Genomic DNA, 21,062 nt, shown 5'->3' with positions numbered 1-21,062 from the left:
TCGGATTCACATTGTGCACGGTCACTGCAGCGAGGTAGACAAAGAAAGGGAAGGGAATGAAAATATGAAAAAGCTTTTCCTCTTTCAGCTTTCTCCCCGTCCCGGTTGAACCGGTTGGACCGTTGGCGGTTGATATGACGTATACGGCGCACATCGGTCATCGTCTGTCAGAGTCATGGCATCGTTCGGTGTGTCCGTGGTGGCACCCACAAAGCAGGAGCTGCACATTAGCCACACAGTCGTACGGACTGGAACGAACGTGTGATATTGGCTACGTGACACTCCGCTCCGAAATGGAGGATATCATCAGTCAGGGGAAAATTGATAAGATTTCCGTCCTTCCATTGCTGCGCTTTGCTTTACAGCGCTGGTTGGTGCAACCTCCCCGGGCCGATAAGCATACAGCTGGCAAAGGTATGCCTTTGTATCGTGTCCAGTTCAGCTTTTACGTCGGTCTGTCAACGGATGTGCATCCTTTTGAAGGTAGCCGGTTCCATTGCTGGAGACCGATGGAGACCATCCGCCATTGTCCGTTGCTCATCGGCATGTACCGGCCAAGTGTGGTCACTGATGGCTTCGTGCTCCGTGCCGGCTAAGATGTTCGTGCATCTTTCGCTACGCAGACGATGGCCGCCGGGATGGCGTTGTCACGGACGCCCGGACGACTGGTAGGTTATTGATAATCCGGACCATCCGTTTGAAGTTACAGCCTTTTGCTCAGGTTCTTTTATGCCGAGCTGGGGGACTGCTACTGCTAGGATATTTCTGTGAACAGTGCATCGCCCAGCAGGTGTCTGGAATGTTGGAGTGCCTCGATAGATTATTTTTTTATTCCGAGAAATTTTCTTTGAATATGAAAGAGCAACTTCCGGCAAGATAAGAGCTACAGGATGTTTTAGCTCAGGATACCAAATTTCTTCTAAAGTGAATTTTAAAGAACATAGAATTATAATATATTTCAATCTCATAATTCTTCGAGTATTTAATTGAAAATTTTGAATATAAAACCTTTTTTACGGAATACCAGGCGCCTCCATCGATCACCATGCGCCTCCATCTCGATCTTGTCATACACTTTTTTGACCGGCGATAAAGGTATCTATAGTATCATTATCTATGCATTTGTGTTATTTACAACCATCACTAGACAAGTTTGCAGTTCTGAGCTGTTTTTTTTAAAGTTGTTCAATTTTATCAACAATGAAAAATATCAAAAGCTCAAGGCAGCTCTGTCAAAAAGATGAAAGAGAGCATCGTTTAAAATTTCAGGATCTTCTAGTTTTAAAACGTGGTTTCGCCGGTGAAAATTTTCGAAGAAATCATATGATTTCTCTTTAAAACACTTTATTACGCCACGATTGCATAAAGTAATGGCAGCAATTAAATGGAATCGATCCATTTTTGACGAATAATTATTCCTTGATTTATGATAATAACTTATATGAATACACATCGACCACGGGTGTAGTACCATGAACATCGTTTGGATCATCAGTTAAAGCCGAAAAAAAGTACTACTTACTTTCTTTCTTTTTCATTTACCTCCTTTTCTGCTCCCTCGTCAGTGGGATCAAATTTGCGAGTCATTATAAATATGTTAATCAACTAGCATAACGAGCGCAAAATGAGTTTTATCACTTGGTGCATTCTTGAAAAACTTCATCTACTGCAAAGGCGATTAACCGCCGGCAAAAAGGGGCTTCCAATGTTCACGAACAGCAAAACCCAAACAGTAACTCGTTTATCCCCTTTTCAGAATTATGATCCCTTCTCTACCACCTCATCATAATCGTACGGCCAGCACAACAAAAAAAAAGCCGGTCGACTAAATCAATCCGATGATACACCAATTGAGCCACTCACCGGTGGGCGGGAAACACTTTCGTCGGCAATTTGTTGATGAGGAGGCGAAAGTTTTCTCGTTAAACGCAACGCTCAACGCCTCCAGGATTGTGGTGGCGGCCGTCAAGCTAAAGCAGCACTCCAGCGAACGATGCAGCGCAACGAACAACATACCCAGCATAAGCATAGAACTCGCTTCGTAAGCCCCGAACCCTGAGCTAAGTCTCGACTTTGGACGAAACGAATCGAAAAGGAAATAGTGGCGTGCGGTTCGCCAAACTACCATCATCCCACACCAGCAGGAGTAATAGAATCAGGTGAACGGCAACGGCAAACACTCCACCAGCTCGATAAGAGCGACGCTAGAACCTTGCCCTGCTACCACTAGACGGCGATGATGGTCCACGACCGCGTGAAAGTGGTAACCCCGCACCACTTCATCGTCCGGTCGGTGCAGTGTTAAGCCACTTGAATATGAAAACAGCTCAATTACAGCTAATTAAGGCAAAACAACGAGGCAAACAAAAAAAAACAGCGTCGCTTCTCGTTCACGCTCGCGGCTTGACTGAAAGATAATTCCTTCGGCTGACTGGTTAGCTTCGGATCGCTTGGTGAGGCAAGAGGAACGTCTTTGTCCTGCCTAGGCTAAATGAGCGAGAGTGAAAAAGTTTACCCAAGATAATCAGCGTGATTTCCGATGGAATCGGTGAACGACGACGACGACGACAAGGACGGCGAGGCGAGGTCTTTGCTAATGATCAATTCGCAGATGGTTAGTGTAGTGTAGTCGCTTAAAGGGACTTCGGGTGGCTCCGTAATGTATCGCCTATCAAGGTGTTTGATGATTTATGGGGAACATTGTAAGATTATGTGGAGCCTTGTTAAATGATACATTCATTTTGATTCTGATTTGTTTAAGAGCGTAGACATTTAATTTATTATAGTTATATGTTCCTTCACATTTTTCTACATTTATATTACAAAATCTTTTTAAAGAAATGGATAAAAATGATGGATCAATTGTAGGAAATCTGAAAATGAGTTTGATTTATGACAAATCGCGCAACGTACATTGTGCTTAATGCATTTCGTTACTTTTAAGCCATTTTTCTAAAACTTTACTAAAAAATTTTACTACATTAGTTTTGAACATTCTATTTGCAAACAATCTGTCAGCTGAACCCGTCGAGTTTTTATTAAAATAGATGACACTTTTTTTTAGACAATTTGTAACACTCGTTATTTTGAAGGCATGTTCAAAAATCATCACTTCAATATGCTGCAAAAAATTTAAAAACTTTAACAAAACCTCAACATAGCTACCAGAAAAAAAACTCTTAATCTAACCAAAGAGTATCGATTTGCAGCTCCTCTCGGTAATTGTGTTTTCCGCAGAAAGGGGATTCTTCAAGACATCTCTCCCTGGAACTAATTCCATGGATGTTGTTTTTGTAAAATAATCCTCAAATTACGGTCACATTTCTTTTAACGGTTTTAGATTAATCGAAATTTCAGACAAAAAATACAGTTAAAATGACTCGTCACAAAAAAAACCTTAAAAAAAGGACCGAATAAACATAAGCCCTCCCAACAAAGCATTAGTTACAAAAATGATGTTTGAAGAGAACGTTAGCTTCTCCAAATATTTGTTGATTAGTGGAAAATAAGAAAAAACTTATGCCAATCGGTATACCTAATCTAATAATGAAAACACTGCGTCAACAGAACGGTAACAATGAAGGGAAAGGAAGAACGGACACAAAACAAAAAACGAAAAACCACAGATGAGAAACACTGACTGACATAATTATTACAATACGTACGTGCCTTCCTGATAAGATCCTTCCTCGCACAGCTCGTGTATCACTTCATTAGTGCCGTGGTAGAGTTTGTTGAAGTGATCCCGTTGATGAATATTCATGCAGCGTCTGGTGTAGCTGCGTATGCAGTGCAGTCCCGCGTGCAGATCACTGTGTGGAAAAACAGAAGAGTAGAGGAGGGTAAGAACACAAATAGACTGTCGTTAACAGCGCGCTAAGCGCGGGTTAATGCGAGCACAGTGGTTGGTAGTAATTGGTGTGACGATGTTTGGCGTTTAGCTAGCGTATCCATTCGTCCATCACGAGCGCGAAAGGTTGACAGTTGATGTGGATCGCACAATAGATAATGTTGGGGGGGGTGGAACCTCTCCGGTTCTTGAAAATCCCTCGTTAATGCGATTACTTAGCGTGTCGTGTTTATCGAAAACAAGAGGCAATCATTATTGCCCTAGATTATGCGCACTTTCACTAGCGCGTATGACGCGCAAACATACGATGGTGGATGGCGTCACCGTATTTCGTATGACGCCATAGTACAGCAGCTTCTCTAATGAAGAGAAAGGGACAGTTTTTTTTGGAGGAGGAGGAGGAAGAGCGAGCTGCATCATCCCTTTCGCTACCATATCCAGTAGGTCAACGCGGTTTAGCACGAACAAGCATCTACTTTTTGCTGCCGTTTTTGCAGACAACCGATAAACTCTGGCGCTGTGGCGTCGGAACGGTTGGCGCCAGACTCCATGTCGTAGCCGTCGTGTGCGTGCCCTCATTTCCGAAACTACCGCCACGGAGCGATGTAGGGCAACTGAGAAGCTGCCTGCCAGGATGTTAGGCCTGTGTTAGGGATGCTGCTAGTGCCAGCGCAGAGAGCGAGGCCGAGATAGAAAGGGAGAGAGCTTCTACGCAGCAGACTGCGCGACGGCGACGGGTTGATTGAATTGATTTACTGTATAATGAGCATCGGCTAGCCATTCTGGCGCCCCGTTGGCAAGCCCCGCTGGACGGCACCAGAGCTGACTGGCGCCAAACGTTGTTGGGCCGTAAAATCCGAGGAGCGTGAAGAACCCGGAAAATGGGTGGCCGTCAAATGCGTTGCCCGGATTGTTGGTTTTACCGTGGTGGTGGCTTCTGATGTCTGTTTGTCGGAGTTATAAGACATCGCATCACAGAATTAGGGCATGAATTGGAGCATAAAGTCGGTCCTGGTGGTCGGAACCGGTTGTTTGGCGTTTTCCCGGGTGGCATCAAGTGCGTGTCGTGGCCATCGGAGCGGAAGGCCCTTTTTGGTGTACTGACATTCTCTGTATGAGATTGACAACAGCCTTTATGCTTTCAGGATGATGTATTGTGATAGGAACAATAAAAAATCCATCGCGGTTCATGGGTTTAATCAACTACTTTTTTAACCTTTCCCAATTAATTGGTACATTCACTAATGCTTTTCATAAATCTAAAGCATGAGTTTACTTCGGTATGTCATTATCATTATTTCCATTTCCGATTCCATGAAAAATCGTTATTCTGTGTGAAACAACAATATCCTGCGTAAACAATAATTTAGTTGGGCAGACAATGAAATTCATCCATGACCTCATGGAGCCATAATTACCAATTGCAAGCGTTTCAAAACAACACGAGTACCATTGAAAATATCATACAATTTGAAAATATACACACATGTTGTCATTGTTCCATAATTTAATTTCCATCATTCCTATTTTGGTTTGTAGTCAAGCAGCTTCAATTGAAAGAGCTCATCTGAACGAATTACGCAATTTAAAAATGGAAACAATTTTCTTACCTATTTTTTCTGGTTTGGCTTGGTAATGAGAGCATTTTCTAATCAAAACGAGTTTTCAATCCATGTTCAGCAATATGCTGGTGATCTCTTCGATTAGACATCCATGCTTTCTACTCTCTTTCGAATAAGTTGACAGGTATTCGAGGATATTTTCGTATTTCCCGATTGATGATCTTGCCCTCCAATTGATTGTTGATATTTTCTTAGCATCCGAGTTTGGATGTCTAAATCCATCCATGGATAACTTGTAATTTATCCAACACGTTTACTCGTTGCAAATGTAATGAATCAAGAATTATTCATTTTTCATTAGAAAACGAAAGAAAAAACCGAAACATGTACCTTTAGCATTTCGCATTTGAATTCCAGACCAATAACTCAATTACATTCCAACACGGCACATGTTAGACCATTACATGGGCGCGCGGTACAATCATTAATTCCAGGAAAAGCGCGTCCTCATCCCACGCCCCACGTCATGTCGCAAGTAGAGCAAAAATTTAATTATTCATTTCCAGAAACCATACTGGGGAAAAGAGGGAGTGCGGGGCTGGGATGTAAACATTTATTGATTCACACGCGACTAATTATGTCACAAAGCTGCTCACCTCACCGTCGTTCCATGTCCGCCTCATGATCTGATAACGACCCCCATAAAAATGGCTGAACATCCCCTCAACCCCTCTCGTTGGTTGCGGCAGAAGTCTCTAACCGGATGTGAAACTCATTTCGGGAGTAGAACCAACTGCCCCTCATTCCCTCCCAACAAGGGGGTGGGGTTGCATGATCATGATGAGGATGGTTGAGTTGAGACGATGATGGAAAGGCATTGGTTGGGACGGTAAATGATGGTGTAATTTGTCTCAACATATCATCCCTGACATATCCCGGAAGCTGGTACCTTTGGGGTGGAGGGGGGGGGGGGGGAAGCGCCCACAAAGGGCCCGGAGGTATGGTAATCATTCTGTGGCCAACCCTTTTTTGGTAAACTTTCCCATCCATCCGCCCCCGGTTCGCTGTGTTGTGTTTGCGATGCTCTCGGTGTGACCTCGATCCGGGCTGGTCATAGCAGCAGCAGCAACAGCAGTAGCGGAAGTGCCGATGCCGACCAACGTGTACACACATTGCCACTGTTTTAACGGTGTTCTTCTAATTGCCAGACCATTTCCGGTTCCGATTCCGGACAACTCGTCGACTTTCTCGTTTCGTTGCGACCATCACGACAGGACATTGCACGCTGATAATGACGAACCGTACGGACGTACGTATAAGCGGGTGTGTGTGTGTGTGTGTCACACAAATAGAGTCCCGGTGCCGGTAAATTACCTCCTTTTAAATTGAGTTAATTTCATTAGCAAATTTTCATAAATTGAATCACACCCCACATGCTACTTCGTTGTTTCTCTCTGACTCGCTTTTAATTTATGTTGCTACAAACACACACACACACACCAACACACTCAATTCCAGTCCTTCCTGACTTTCTGCCAGGAGGTGCTTATGTGGTCTAAAGGGCCTAGAGGAATAGGAACTCTCTTCATTCCACCGGTCGACACGTGCCGTTGATGATGCTGAGCCCGTTAGGCAGGTCCGTGAGTGTGTGTGTGAGTGTGTTTTTAAACAAAAACTTTACCTTTCGTCTTTCCTGCCCCTTGACATTTGTCTCATTGTGCCACACACACACGGCTATCATTATTCATTCCGCACGTTGTTGTTCCACATATGCGCTTGTCCTCGGGGAGCAAAACGCGGGCTTTCGCTGACAGCTTGGCTGACAACGCAACGCGTTTCCGTTTCTGTAGCAGCCGCGACCAAGCTAAGCAGGCCAAGCAACTGTTCCGAAAATCCGTAACCGTCAACGCCTTTGTTTTTGCTGCTGCTGCTGCTGCTGCTGCTGCTGCTGTTGTTGCTCTTCGGGCCACCGGGAATCGAGAAAGGTGCGGTTCACCTCGTGAAAGCTTCTCGACTTATCTCGTGAGACCGCCACTGACCAAACGGATGACTGATTCTCGTCTGGTCTGGCACTGGTGCACTGCAACTGAAACCGAGAACCCGAAGCGCCGTTGCAATCGGAGCACGAAACGAAACCGTATCTCTTTCAAGATGTCGTTATGTTTTATTTTATACCCCCAACTTCCCGCGGGGATCCGGGAGCTCCGAGAGAAGTCAATGGCCGCCGGCGGTGAGAAGAAAGCGAAAAACAAAAACGCTAAACCTCCCGGAAACATCCATACGTCCGTCTGCCAGTGTGCCTCGGTCCAAGGATGAGGTGAGGAGGAAGCCTTCAAGCCAAACCCGAAACGAGCAGCTTTCGTCATAAATTTTAATTACGAACCACACACATACACAACCACATACAGTGGCTAGGAGGTAGTTACGGGACTGCTCACTAGCTGCTTTAGTTCGAAAGCGGGGAATGTGTTTCACATTCGTAATTTGCTTTACCACCGGCTCTGTTTATCTGCAGCGCCGAGTTCGTCGTCTGCGCGCGTTCCTTCCTTTACGCCTTTCCTCTGTGTAGCCATTTTCATTCAAACTTTACGTTGCCGACTACGAACTTCTAACGTGGCGAGCGACGTATAAGGGTCGCAACAGAATCGGTTTAATCCGGCCATTTTTGGTGCCGTCGTGGCGGCTAGCATGTGTTCCTAACCTCACAAAAAGCTTTTGAACGCGCGTAGACGACTGTTGCCATGCAGTAATGGTGGTGTCGGTATGGACCATTCAGAGGGGATAAGAAGGCTACTTGTTCACTCGATTTTCCACTGGTTAGCGGGCATTATCATTAAAACAACTAATTCTTGCTTGTTTAGTGTGAGTAATTAGACGGAGTTTTGGGTAACAGTTACACCGTCTGACAGAGGAGTAACTCCTTTTGCGTCAGTTGCTGAGTGGAAGTGCATGACGCAACACAAAGCATGCTTCGAGAAACGCCTCCTCGGATTTACATTCTATTTCAAACACAAAAAAAACCGATGCAAACATGCATGATGCTTCGTTAGAACCATAACCTGTCTGTTTGAACACCACGGGCGATGGCATTGTGTTGAACGTCATTCGAGTGAATTCCAATCAAAAGGATTTCGTGGAAGGGACAGTCCAGTGTCCGCTCCGTTCCCAGCACCGTAACAATACAAATCAAGTTCCAAGTTCGATGGCCTGAAGGCCTGGAGGTGAGCTGCAACCGCACTCCAACTGAAGCTGGATTATGGTCACCACAGGTGACAAACAGCCTTCCTTTGGAAGTGGAAGCCGGGGAGTTTTAAGAAGCGAGGAAAGAACCAACATCTGCTTGTTTCCTGCTGCTGCTGCAAACCGATCTCCGGAGCCCAAAAAGGAAACTTTTCCTCTCTCTCTCCCTCTGTCCGATGGTTGATGGTGTCGATTGTGACTGACCGGGTGTGTAATTGAGTGTTTGTTCGGTTCGACTGTCGGACTGTAACTTCGGCCCCTGCCGGTGACCTGCCGGATTCCTCGGGCCAAAGGCGAAGTGCGGTGTGTGTGCGGATGGGAGAGTTTTGAAAGATTAATCTGGCAAAGCTTTTTTCACCCTTTTGTCAAACGTTCCCTCTCACCTCAACTGCCACCCACGTCAGGGAAGGGGGTGTCCTCGTTTGATCCTAAGGTTCACAGGGAACCCCGATCATGAATGAATCCGATAGTGAGGGATTTACATTCACAACCGGCACATGTGCCACACGACGACGACGAGGACGAGGACGACCGGCTGCATGTCTTGTGGTGGTCCTGTGCCTCTGCTGGCAGCACCGATCTCCGTCGGTGGACTCTACAAGATACCAGGAAAGGGGAAGTGAGTTGTGGGGAAAACTTTGAAGAACGTCCAGAAAGTACCGGTGGAAGGAGGTGTGTGCCCGGTTTATCTGTATCCTTCTCGCCCCGTTTCCGGTCACTTTGCTCCGATAGCAACTGTAACCGTTCCCAGGACCGTTCCACCTTCCCCCTGGACTTCCCCGTCTAGGCCGCTTGTTAGACGATGGTCAACGTGCACCGAGTGACCGAACGGACTGCCCGGGTACATACACATTTGCTTAAGAAGTCGAATTTCGTCTTCCTTTTGCATAATCGCCGAGTTGAATCGAGGAACTGCACGGTCCTGTTGGTGACAACACTGCCTTGGTGGCCGTGGCCGGCGGGCTGGTGGACTGGTGGACTGGTATTTGCTAAGTACATCTGTTTGTGTCCCGCCCAAGAGAGCCCGACCGGCATGTGGCGTGTGGATGGTTGTGGTGGTCGGTTTCAGACTTCAATAGCAGCTCCATCCGGTTTCGGTTTGGCTTTGTTGGGTGAGAATCACCCCCTGCACCCCCTCCTCCACATTTTAGTCCGTCTGTCGAGGTTCGGGTGAATGTTTACGTTCTTCGGTTCACCATCGACACGTAAAGCCATAAACTGGCACTCCGTTGGCATCCGGACTCACCTCTTCCGACACAGGAAAGGACCCCCTTCCAGTAGCCATCAGGACAGGTCATCTAGTTCATTTATATTTCATCTGATTTGATATGTGAACTTTTTGGCAGCCGAACCGAGCCGAACCAGACTCTGGAGGGTGTGCGTAGAACACGTGCACACGTGTGTTTGTGTGTGCGTGTGTCTGTTGTGGTGTCCTTTGGTATTGCGTGATGGAAAGCCGAAATGACAACGGAGGTCTGATGTCTGCCCAGGAGGGCGGAAAGGCCTTCTGCCTCGGGTCTACACGCAAACCCCACGTGGTGTCCCCAATGGCGCTGCGCTAGGACAACTAACCGAGGCAAACAGACTCTCGATTCTCGGGCTCGCTGCAACGTTGTAGAGCAAACCGGGGGGGGACAACCACCAGTCCCAGGGTTCCAGCGCCGTAGGATTGGATTCAACAGTGCGCTACAAAATGTGGAAAGTAATGTTTATTTATGTTGAAGTACATGTTTTATTTGTCCAGCGCAAATAGCAATAGTTTTGTGTACTGCTGCTGTGTGTCGTGTGTTGTGTTAGGCATACGGCCGTTCGACAAGACGATCGTCCATCGTTTCGAACAGAAGCAGAAGGTATAAGGTACGGTGTGCAGAGCACAGCGCTCCAACCACCAACAGCAGCTAGGAACGTTTGCAACGAGCAGTAGTGAGGACCACCGACCAAGAGTCTCGAAGTAAGTGAAGTCATTCGGAAGGAAATTGCTATGTTTAGGTGAACGCTGCTGGGGAGGACGCTGCCCCGGAACAGATGAAGTAGAAATCCGGAATTCGGTCGCTAGCGCTCGGTTTGAGTTCGGCTAAAGCTGGAGCGGCCTCCATTCCGGTCCCGGTCCCGGTACCGGTGTGTATGAATTATTTGCAATATCCTTCCGCCGGATGAAGCGAATGCAGTTTCGTTATTGAATTTTTAGTTCCAGTGCCTTTGGACGGGAGGGACCGTATGTATGTCGCATGTCCCGATCGTAAACGCACGTAGGAGTGGCTTGCTCGTGGGGACATTGTGGTGCATGGAATGCATCCGATTGATGTCGAAGCCGAAGCTTAATGAAATGCTTCTACGCCTACTGGCGGTGACCAAAGTCACTGATTCGAGCAGGGGTCGAGATTAGAAATCACTCACTATGCTTTGCACCACGGGAAGCGCTTTGCCATTTCACTGGAATGTTCATTCGGAAATACTTGTCAAAGTACGTGCCGCTGCTGCTTCTTCTCGAGGCAGTTCCCGGGAGTGTCAGGTGTGTTGTCTAGCGACGTGTTGTAATGTGCTAGAACGCTGCATTCAATCGAGCATCGAATCGAACGTAAATCTATGAATGGAAGCTTCCTGTTCCTGTTTCCTGAGAAAATCAACCCTTCGGCTTTAACAGCACGATCGGCTGTTGATTTGATTAGAAAGACGCAAAAACTTTTCTCATCAAAAGCACCTTGTTCCAGAAGCCGCATTTTCAACAAACCTCGTCTGCGGAGCTCGAGACCATTTCATCGAAGTGTCGCTTCAGCTAAGCCAGGGCGGACTATCGCGAAGATGTGACGCTGACATCCGCACGACAACGACGATCTCTCCAGACACGGCCAAGGGTACAAATGGGTCCATTCTGTGTGGCAAACACTCCAAGTCCTAGTGGGTAAGACGTTGAAGGGTGTTTTTGGGATGTTGTTCTCGCCCCTTCTCCCATCCCCTTCTTCCGAGTGCCTTCCAGTGCAATCCTCGGCACTCGGTTAGTTCTCGTCACGAACGAATGAACGACCGAACCGATCCCGTGCCGTGCCGTGTCTGTTCGGGAAATGTGTTAAAACGTTAAATTAGAAAAGTTTCTCTTCTCTAATTATACCACGCGGGCGCTCGTGTGTTGCATATTATCACGACAATACCAACACGGTGGTCCGCCACGGTGTTCCGAGGGACCGAGAGTCGAGTTCACCGCCGCCACTGCCGACGGTTAGGACTCGGTTGCAGGTTTCCTGTTTTCCGTCGTTCCGGACATCCCAGGGAATGGGAGACTGCACCGCTGCGACCGGAAAGTGAGGTTTGGCCGAGCCCGAGTCAGTCTGGAGGTTTCTCGGTTCAACAGCTCTGGTGGCCCCTCGGTGGACGTTCATTGCACGCTTCCGGTGCCGGCTTGGCGGCGGCCGACGGACAGGCGGGATAGAAACAACATGTGTGTGTGTGTGTGTGTGCGGTTCAACTACGGAACTTCAACTGCATCCGATGAGAGTTCTGTTCTGCGGTTTACCTCAGCATGATGATGTTGAGGTCCATCCTGTGTTATGGATGATACTGGTGGTGGTGGTGGTGGTGTTCTAGCGGAGCAATTTTGCTCCATGATATAGTGAGGTTACCGGGGAAGTTTCATTCGCAATATTCATGCGCTTAATAGAGGAAGCTAATTAGGTATTTAGGGATAAAGCTCAGGGAGATAAGCAACATACGCTTCACACAAATTACTCTGTGAAGATAAACTCGAGACTTCTAGTATTTGCATACGATGTCTGAAGAGAGTATTAAGCAGATTAAGAGTTTATTGAATTCAGTTTGGATATATCGACAGACCAGCATCAGAGTTAAAAAGCAATAGATCCCCTCAGGTCAGGACACCATCTAAAGTCAGAGAACCTTGATCGAATGTAAAACAATATCATTAAGCACTAGCTTGTCTGCTGTAATGAAGCGTGACACATCACATGATCCGGACTTCTAGTCTTTCGCCTCAGAACACCCGAGACCCAAGATCGGCAATCTGTCAGAAATCTGTCTGGCCTCGTCTCGGCACCAGGATGCTGCTCCAGGAGTGCTCGTTCCGTACAAGATGATGATGCAGGTCAGGCCATGCCATGCCATGCCATGCCCCCGCCTTCCATGGAGTTCCATGGAACCACCTTCAATGACCTAGTACGAAATCAATACTGGCTTCTGGATTGCTGCAATCTCAGCACAACCACAAACGATACGAGGGAGATGATTACGGTCACCTAAAAATTGACCTAACCTCAAACGACACGCCCAGCAACGGTGCAGGTTAGTTGGTGCTGGCAAAAAGTTTTCCCCTTCCCTCACACCCTTTACCTTCCCTTTTACTACCCGAACATGGATGATATAAGATTCAATGAGAGTGTACTGGGTGGTGGTGGCTTTACTTACGGGCAAAGTTGATCCAGTTCCTCCTTTTTCGTAACGAACGATAGCTCCGAGGTGGCGGACAGTAGCTGCAACGGTTTCGTGCACTGCACCAGCTCCTCCTGTCCGCAGTCCTCCGCTCCGCACTGCCGCACGAGCGCTGTGAAGTAGAACCGGTAGCAAAACGGGGAAAACGTTAGTCAACTCTACAGAGCAAACCAGGGGGAACCAGAATGGGTCAGAAAGATTGGGCGAGTGAGGGACGTTTTTGTGGACGATTAGGACAATTTCAATCATGATACGTAACGGACCATCCTTTCATCCTGGCATGCCCAGGGATACCGGCATACATCCTGGAAATGGAGGAGGAGAGAACACATTATATCGACCTCCGGAGCTTGTACGCCAGTCAGCCGGCAAGTCAGTGTTTTAAAATTCCCCCTGGTACGATGTACGAGGACCGAGCAGAGTCCGACGAGCTCGTTAGACGACGTTCCGCTCTCAGGGGAGCGATGATTCCGATCAACCGTTAACGGGTGATAGGTTAATCGTCTGTTCGGCTTCGTAAGCAGTTTTGGCTCATTTGGCGGTAGCTCCTGCCGCTGGCACACTGAGGCACGCTAATCTACTTCATTCACATCGCCCAAACAGAGGCGTTCCCTTCGAGGCTCGCAAACCAAGTGCTCGTGGATTCCCCTCGTAAAGACAAACAACGGAAACCCATTTGCGTCATTCCCCGCGACTGGTAGGAGTAATAAATTTATGGATAGGTTGCTATGCCTTTCGGTTTGAAGCATCGAGCTAGAGCTCCGGGTTCTCTGTTACCGAAAGGGCCACACACTTACCATCCAGATCCATTACGGACCTTAACAAGAGTCCTTCTCATCGAGAGAAACGAACGTACTAGATCGTCCTCTGCACTCACTAATCTCTTCCATCATTTAGCTTTGGCGTCTGCATCAATCTCGGCCTACTCCGTTCGTTCCGGCGGTCGGTATAGCCGTTCGACCGCGGCATACTAAGATGGCCACACAAAAGTGCATAAAACGACGCTTTTAAGGCAATGCTTGTCCCGTTGCTGCGGCACGGCTTCATTGTCTGAGATCGTTCTAAGTCCAAGGGAGAGGTCTTCGACCGAAAAACCGTAATCACTACTCTTCGGTCGCGGTCTAGACCGTCCTAGAGGACTTCTTGATCAAATACGACGGTCGCCCGGGCCATCGGTTGGTTTCATGATGCGAGCTACCCAATTTTATCCACCGTCCAAAAAAGCAGGAATGTACCGTAATTGATTTCGGACTAAAATTTAATACGCAAAAGGATTAGGACTCCGACTTGCAGTGGAACCGACATGGTAGGGGTCATGGTAGAGGTAGGTAGAGGGGCCAGCAAATAATATTTAAATGCGATTATCGGATGAGCAGGTACCCAGTGTTTCGGTCCCAGTTCCCCGGCATATTCGATTGCAGCGTGAATTAGCTTTCACAATCACATCGGAGTTCGAGGTGGATTTTCGTTGTTAAGCTCCCCCAACGTTCGTGCACTAATTAGAGATAGATACTTGAAACATTGTGTTGCGTTTTGGAATTTCAATTGCTTCTAATCTCTCGCAATCTCTGCCCCCATCCCTGTTGGTAGGAAAAGTTGCAATCATTTAATCCTATTAAAAAGTATCTTTTTTAATACACAAATTGTAGCCTCTTTTGATCATCATAAAATGAGAGCAACAGCAACGACAAATGTCGACGAGGTGGTGGCGTCGTCACCGGTATCCCATTAGTCGCTCTCTAAGCGTTTCGCGTGGTTATCCGCGTGGCAAGGATGCACTGTCGACAATGCAGCACGCGGCCACGTGTCTACGTGTTTTACGGTGCGTGCCTTGCAGTCTCCACAAATGGCGGGCGCGAATGGCTGCGTGACTGGTGCATTCCTTGAACGTTCGCCAGGCCACCGTGCCACCACATTCCGACCGGTATGCCACTCAGCGTGTGTGTGTGTGTGCTCATGAATAACCTTCAGCCCACAGCACTGCTGATGACGGGAAATAAATTAATTTATTTAATTATGTACACATTTTTCGCTGCCAGAACTCCACGAGAGAGGGAGAGAAAGAGAGAGAGCGAGCGAGATTCATCAGAATTGGCACAATTTCCTCCACACCACACAGCATCGGACTAACGCACTCCCGGTGCTCGGTTCTCGGTTCTCGGTTCGGGCCAAATCTAGCGCAAAATTCTACGGAAATGATGGCGCCCCCCGGGATCCGGATCCGGACTCGGTGGTGTGCTGCACTCCTGTTGCAGCAGGAGCAGCAGCACCCGATGATGAGACCGACATTGTGTTGTGTCGGCGTCACCCGGTGTCGACTAATTACCGGGAAGATTATGAACTCTAAGCTGCTCGAATGGCAGACGCTACGATCGGTCCGAAGCGAATCATAAATCGCGCTCCGAAACCGTGTTCCAAATAAACGCCGAAGCGCCTCCATCGATGAGTCTAACGTATGGTCAATCAATGCGCGTGGATGTAACCCTTCCTTGCACCAATGCGAAGGGGGTCGTGGTTCCCGCGTTTGAAAACTCTCCCCCAAGTTTCCGGCCATTACCACAAAGCTTATTAAAAGCATTAGCAAAAGAGGCTTCATGCACACATGCACTCCAGGTGGTGGAAGGTAGGGTGGGGGGTGATATGCACCTCCCCCACTCGGGGTGTGGTGGTTGCATTATTTATGCGAGGCCAATCCTTCACAGATCCGCGAGCGCGAGATCGTCGCTCGTTCACACGATGGTCGCGTGAAAGGATTTTAATTAAAGCTGCTTGTGCGTGCGTGCTTTTGTGCGTGCGTTTGTGTGTGTGACACCGTCAAACGTTGCTGTGGCCACCGTGTGTTCCGCAGAAGCTCCGGAGCAAAACTGCTGATCGGCTAAATGGCAATGGTCGTGATTGGCAATTTCTGGGGAGCGAATACAGCGGTCCACTCCTGGTACGACCTCAACCCATTACTGAACCGCTTATGATTTTGTACCTGGCATGTAAAACATGGCGCAAAATTACACACACACGCCAAATAATTGAAACAATTTCGCTGGAAAATCCTATTGTATTGATTTGTACGGGACAGCTCATTTTGTAGTTGAGCTTTTCCTGTGCTGACCACAATGCAGCATTCGTGATGAGCTGCTACTACCTACTGTTATCAGACATCAGGGAAATTGAATACCACAGTTACGGAGAACTGCATTCGATAAGCTCTAATTGTGGACGGCAAAAAAGCAGCATCATTTTCAAGGAACTGCTGTTGTAGGATTCTTGTTATCAAACGACCACAATTTGTGTTGCATCATTTTTTTTTCTACCCCCGGGTGATTTCCTCGGAATCCCACAATAAACTGCACCCCGAATGACACCGGAGCGCTCGAAGGAAAACGCCTCAACACATACACAGCATATAAATTAAACCACAATCAATAAATTAAATCTTCATTCTTCGCGCAATCCCCAATCAAGTCCGAAACGATCTCTCTCTCTCCTTTGACTTCACAGTCACACTGCGATGGCGCGCTGCCCTGGACTGTGTCCTGGGCCTTTATTGCTAGCCTATTTATTTATTACTTCCTTCCCTTTCCTTCACTCATCGAGTCACACACACAGTGTTTGTGCAGAGCATGTTTCACAACCAAACATCCGGCGATCCGCCACTCCGATGCCAATCAAATTGTTCCGATTCGCCCTTCACCGATCAGCCCCGGGGACTGCGCGCGGAAGCACGGAAAGAGCGCAACGCATTGACTCTCCCAGCCCCGGTTTCTGCGTGAATTTTTAATTAAATGCACGGCACTACCTTTTATGTGTGTGTGTGTGCTCTGTTCCTGATTCCTTCTACTTCTTCCTTTTTGCCGGTTTTTTTTGTTCATTTTAATGCCCGGATGTTTTTACGCCCCAGCAGCAGCAGCAGCAGCACATTTCGCAATCAACAATGCAACTCCCACTGGACGATTGGTGTGCGAACGCACGGGCGAACACGTACTTCCGTGAATTGCCCGTCGTGACCGAACCGACCGACCAAAGGGCGCGCCCTCCGGTGGCCCCCCGGGTCGATGGCCATAATTGTCCGATGAGCTTTAGCTCACGTGCGTGCGCTTTGTTTAAAAATTTTATTTGATTATTTAACAACAGATGAAATCGTTAATGAATAACGAGGTACCTCGCAGGTTGGTGCCTGAATGGATGGAAGGAAGGAGAAGGATACCCGGGAACTCGGAAACGGAAATTATCGCGCCCAGAAAGAGAAACGAGAAGAGTACACGTACCCTGATACGACCATAGCCGTACGGTTGCTATGTTTATGTGTTCTCCACTCCTCGCACACACACACACACAGACACAATGTTTTCACAATTGATTCGCAAAACATGGTCAATGGCCTGCGCTGTGTGTGTGTGTGTCTGTGTTCACGCTTTATGTGTGGCCTGCACTTCGATGCTGCGGTTTAGCCGGAGAGATGTCCTCGTGGTTTCCACGTGTAGTCAACCCCGGTCATCGACCACCAACAGCAACAACGGAGAGAACCATTTTAATAGCCCTGTGGCGGTGCGCTACCACCGGGATTGAGGTTATGTTCCATTACGATGCTCCACCTCCCGGGACTGCTGCTGCTGCTGCTGCTGCTGGTATGATTGAGAAGGGAACAATCTCGTGGTAAAGGGGGAGATGCCCCGCCTGTTGCACATTGTCTTTCGAGGGTGGCGGTGTAGGAAATGGCGGTGAGAAGTTTAAAACGATGCCACGAACACGCAATAAAGAATTAAATTTATCGGCAGCAGTATCCACTTCCGGACGGGGTCAATTTCATCCCTTACGGGGGTGGTGGTGGTGCATTGCATACCCCCTTCTCTCACCAAAAGAACTCTATCACTGCTTTTTGTGATCTACTGTTCAAAGAAAGCGTTCAAAAGATAAGTTCACCTTTCAATAATCCTGGTTTTGTCCTCGTGGCGTGCCCCGAGCCGGGAATGCAATTTCACATTTTGTGACAATTCGCGAATCCGTGGCCTATCCCCGGGGTTGATTGCTTTATATGACTGTGTGTGCGTGTGCGATTCACGGCATACGATCGACCTTATTTTAATTGATTTCGTTAACAACACGCGGTCGCGGTCCGGGCCTACCGAGGGTTCTTCTCTGGTGACAACTCACTGGACCCTCACTGCCTGCTGGTTGCTGACCACGGGATTCGATCCGATTAGCAGCGATCGCAACATAAAACCCGGGCGCGCCGGGTCCGTTCGTTCGCTCGAAAAGTGGTTTTGAGCTTCTCGGTTTTCGGTCCGCGACCGTGACCACCACCACGGAACAGGACCACCACCAACGAACTCATTTTCGCGATTTCGCAGCACTCTCTTTCTCTCCCTCTCCCTCTCTCCCTCTCCCTCTCTCTCTCTCTCTCTCTCTCTCTCTCTTTCTCTCTCTCTTTCTCTCTCTCTCTCTCTCTCTCTCTTTCTCTCTATTAGCTCTAGCACACTGCTTGGTGCTTGTGAATCGAATGTTTGGTTTTCGTTAGCATTAGCACAGAAGGGAACGGGGACCATGGATGGACAGACCACCATCGTGGCACGAGTTTGCCAAACCTCGTTTTTTGCAGGGGTGCCTTCTGGGGCTCGTCCTGGACGTATACACCACACGGCAGCCCGATGGTTGCAGCACTGGACCCCGGGACATGTAAATAAATGTAATTTGCCAAAATCGGGCCCCCGAGAGGTGCGATAAGCAGACCATGCAGCACCGTGCACCACCGGCCGATGGTGCAACGATCCGATCCAGGATGTGCATTCGCGATGGTGACCAGGAAGACGACCGGAGAATGCGGAGTTGGGAGGATGAGAAAATATTGTAACCATCAGCTCGATTACTGCTTGGTCTGCTCTGCTCGGTTTGGTCCGCCGAAAGCACCGTTTTTAGAATCTTGCAAACAGATGCGCACACACACACGCACACATACAGCGAGTACGTAAGTGCCTTCCATTGTTCCACGGTAGCAACGTGGCAGCTGCAGCAGCACGAGAAAACCACCCGGAAGGATCCAATCCCCTCTAATGATGAAGCGCGCCATTTTGAGTCAATCCGCTCTCTGAGCAGCGCCCAGGGAGACATTACAGGGCAGCCGCCTAGCAGGACGACTATTGTAAATGGGAACCATAAGTAAGGACGTGGTGTGCTCGTTTGGATTTATAATTATGAACCATCATTTATCCAACAACGGTTCCTTAAGGACAAGGACGGTCCTGATGTTCTTTCCCTGTTTTTTTTTTTGTTCGTCGCCGCTCTTGAACTCGCGGTACGACTAAACTTTAAACATTCTTTCTCTCGGGCTACTCGGACTGATTGATATTGGCTCTTTGGGGCCTGGCAACCAGGAACAGGAGGCAACGTAACGAGGTTAATGTAATACGGCTACAGCGTCTTACTGATAGACGCGCTTCAATTAAACGTTAATTTAATTATTGTGTCAACCCCAACGCTGCTACCCCTTTTGCGGCCGGGATTCGCTTTCTCCGCCCTATTCCACGGACACTGCTAGTCTGTCAGTGTCACTGGTTGGTATACAAGTAAACAATCTCATATCGCGTGCGTCTCCTCGCCTCGGGCTGATTTGTTCCGAGAAACCGTTCAGCAACAGCGCCATGATAAAGCTGTTTGATGATGACGTGGTAATGATGGCAGCGAAAGGAGTACTAGTAGCAGCAGCAGCAGCAGTAGCAGCAATGAAGCGCCTCGAGCAAAGTGAGAGTCGAAAGTGAGATGACAGAACAACGACAACCGTAACGCTGGGACACACACACAAGATGTCGCGCTTCGGCTGTGCTTACCTGCCATGGTGACGAGCAGCAGATGAAAGACACTGACACCAGCGCTGTTGCCCGTTCGCCTAATCTTCATCCTCAGGGGTGATGATGACTCGAACGCGAGGGGGAGGAGGGGGTGTCTGACGATGATGATGATGACGATGATGCTGATGTTGTTGGTAGTTGGTAAGGGTAAGGGAGGTGGATTTGAAACACACTCGTCGCACACCCTTTCTCCGGCTTCTGGGTGTGGAAAAATGGTTAAATTTTAATTCCCTCCTTTGTTGTGCTACACACGCACACGAACACGACACACACAGGCACGTGTAACACTCGCACACCTTCCTTATCACAACACACACACACACTGCCACCGAAGGGATGGTGGCGTTGGTGCCGTCTACTTGCGTTGAGGTTTTTCCGGGCGTCTGGGCGAACGACACGTCCTTTTCGCTCTCTCTATCTCACACACTCTCTCTTTCTTTGTCACTTTGTCTGTTTCCTTCGGCCGTTTTCTGTGGTTTCGATGGTAAATGCCTTTCGTCGCCTTTCCACGAAGCCGACGGTTGAAGCGTTGCGGTCGGATTGTCCTTCGGTGGCGGTGGTTCGTGACGAAACTCGGAGAGGAGAGGACGAATATTTATCCGTCCCAGTCCAGCGGATAAAACTATCCTCCCAAAAGGTGGTGTCCTTTTCGTTCGGGGTCGGGAGTGTTTGCTCGTTTGCCCCCAGGACAGGCTGTTGACTGTTGGATGGTTTGTTTGTTGGTTGGTGTTGCTGTTACCAACCAGCTTGCTTCGTTTGAACCTGTTGAGTAGCGGACGGAGACGGAACGGTGTAAGTGTTTTGAAATGCGAGTTAGTAAACAATTGTCAAGCGGCGGCAGAAGGAAAATGCAAATTTTTGGTCCGGTAATGGTCCATTACAGGAGAATTAGTAAAAGGGGAGACGAAGTTTCGCGCAGTTTGGTCGTTTGTTGATGGCTAGCAAACACTCCAAAGCTTTGAGTTATCTAATGTTCACCATCTTTCACCCTTCCTCCTCAATATTTGGGCCCCTGCTAATGTGTGACTTCACGATTAAACAATAAGCGAACTTTTTGTGCGTGATCGTCATTATCTTGTTTCCGAAACGGTCCGGGCCATGATACTCCTCCTCCCTTTCCACCTGTGCTTG

The 21,062-nt window shown here is 48.2% G+C and overlaps 1 protein-coding gene across 1 annotated transcript in view; it reads right to left on the bottom strand.

Annotated features, from left to right (window-relative positions):
• The window catches only part of LOC125953763 (uncharacterized), a 42,846-nt gene that overhangs the window by 9,636 nt on the left and 12,148 nt on the right, over positions 1-21,062 (bottom strand). Inside the window, exons 2-4 of the mRNA XM_049683536.1 lie at positions 19,911-20,693; positions 13,069-13,204; positions 3,670-3,812 (exon numbers count right to left, since the gene is read on the bottom strand). Coding sequence (XP_049539493.1) covers positions 3,670-3,812; positions 13,069-13,204; positions 19,911-19,980 — 349 coding nt within the window. The 5' untranslated portion in view covers positions 19,981-20,693. The remainder of the gene's footprint in view (positions 1-3,669; positions 3,813-13,068; positions 13,205-19,910; positions 20,694-21,062) is intronic.

The sequence above is a fragment of the Anopheles darlingi genome, chromosome 3 (genome assembly GCF_943734745.1).
Source record: "Anopheles darlingi chromosome 3, idAnoDarlMG_H_01, whole genome shotgun sequence".
NCBI lineage: Eukaryota > Metazoa > Arthropoda > Insecta > Diptera > Culicidae > Anopheles > Anopheles darlingi.
Note: the sequence above shows the minus strand (reverse complement) of the source record. Positions and strands in the feature narration are given on the sequence as shown.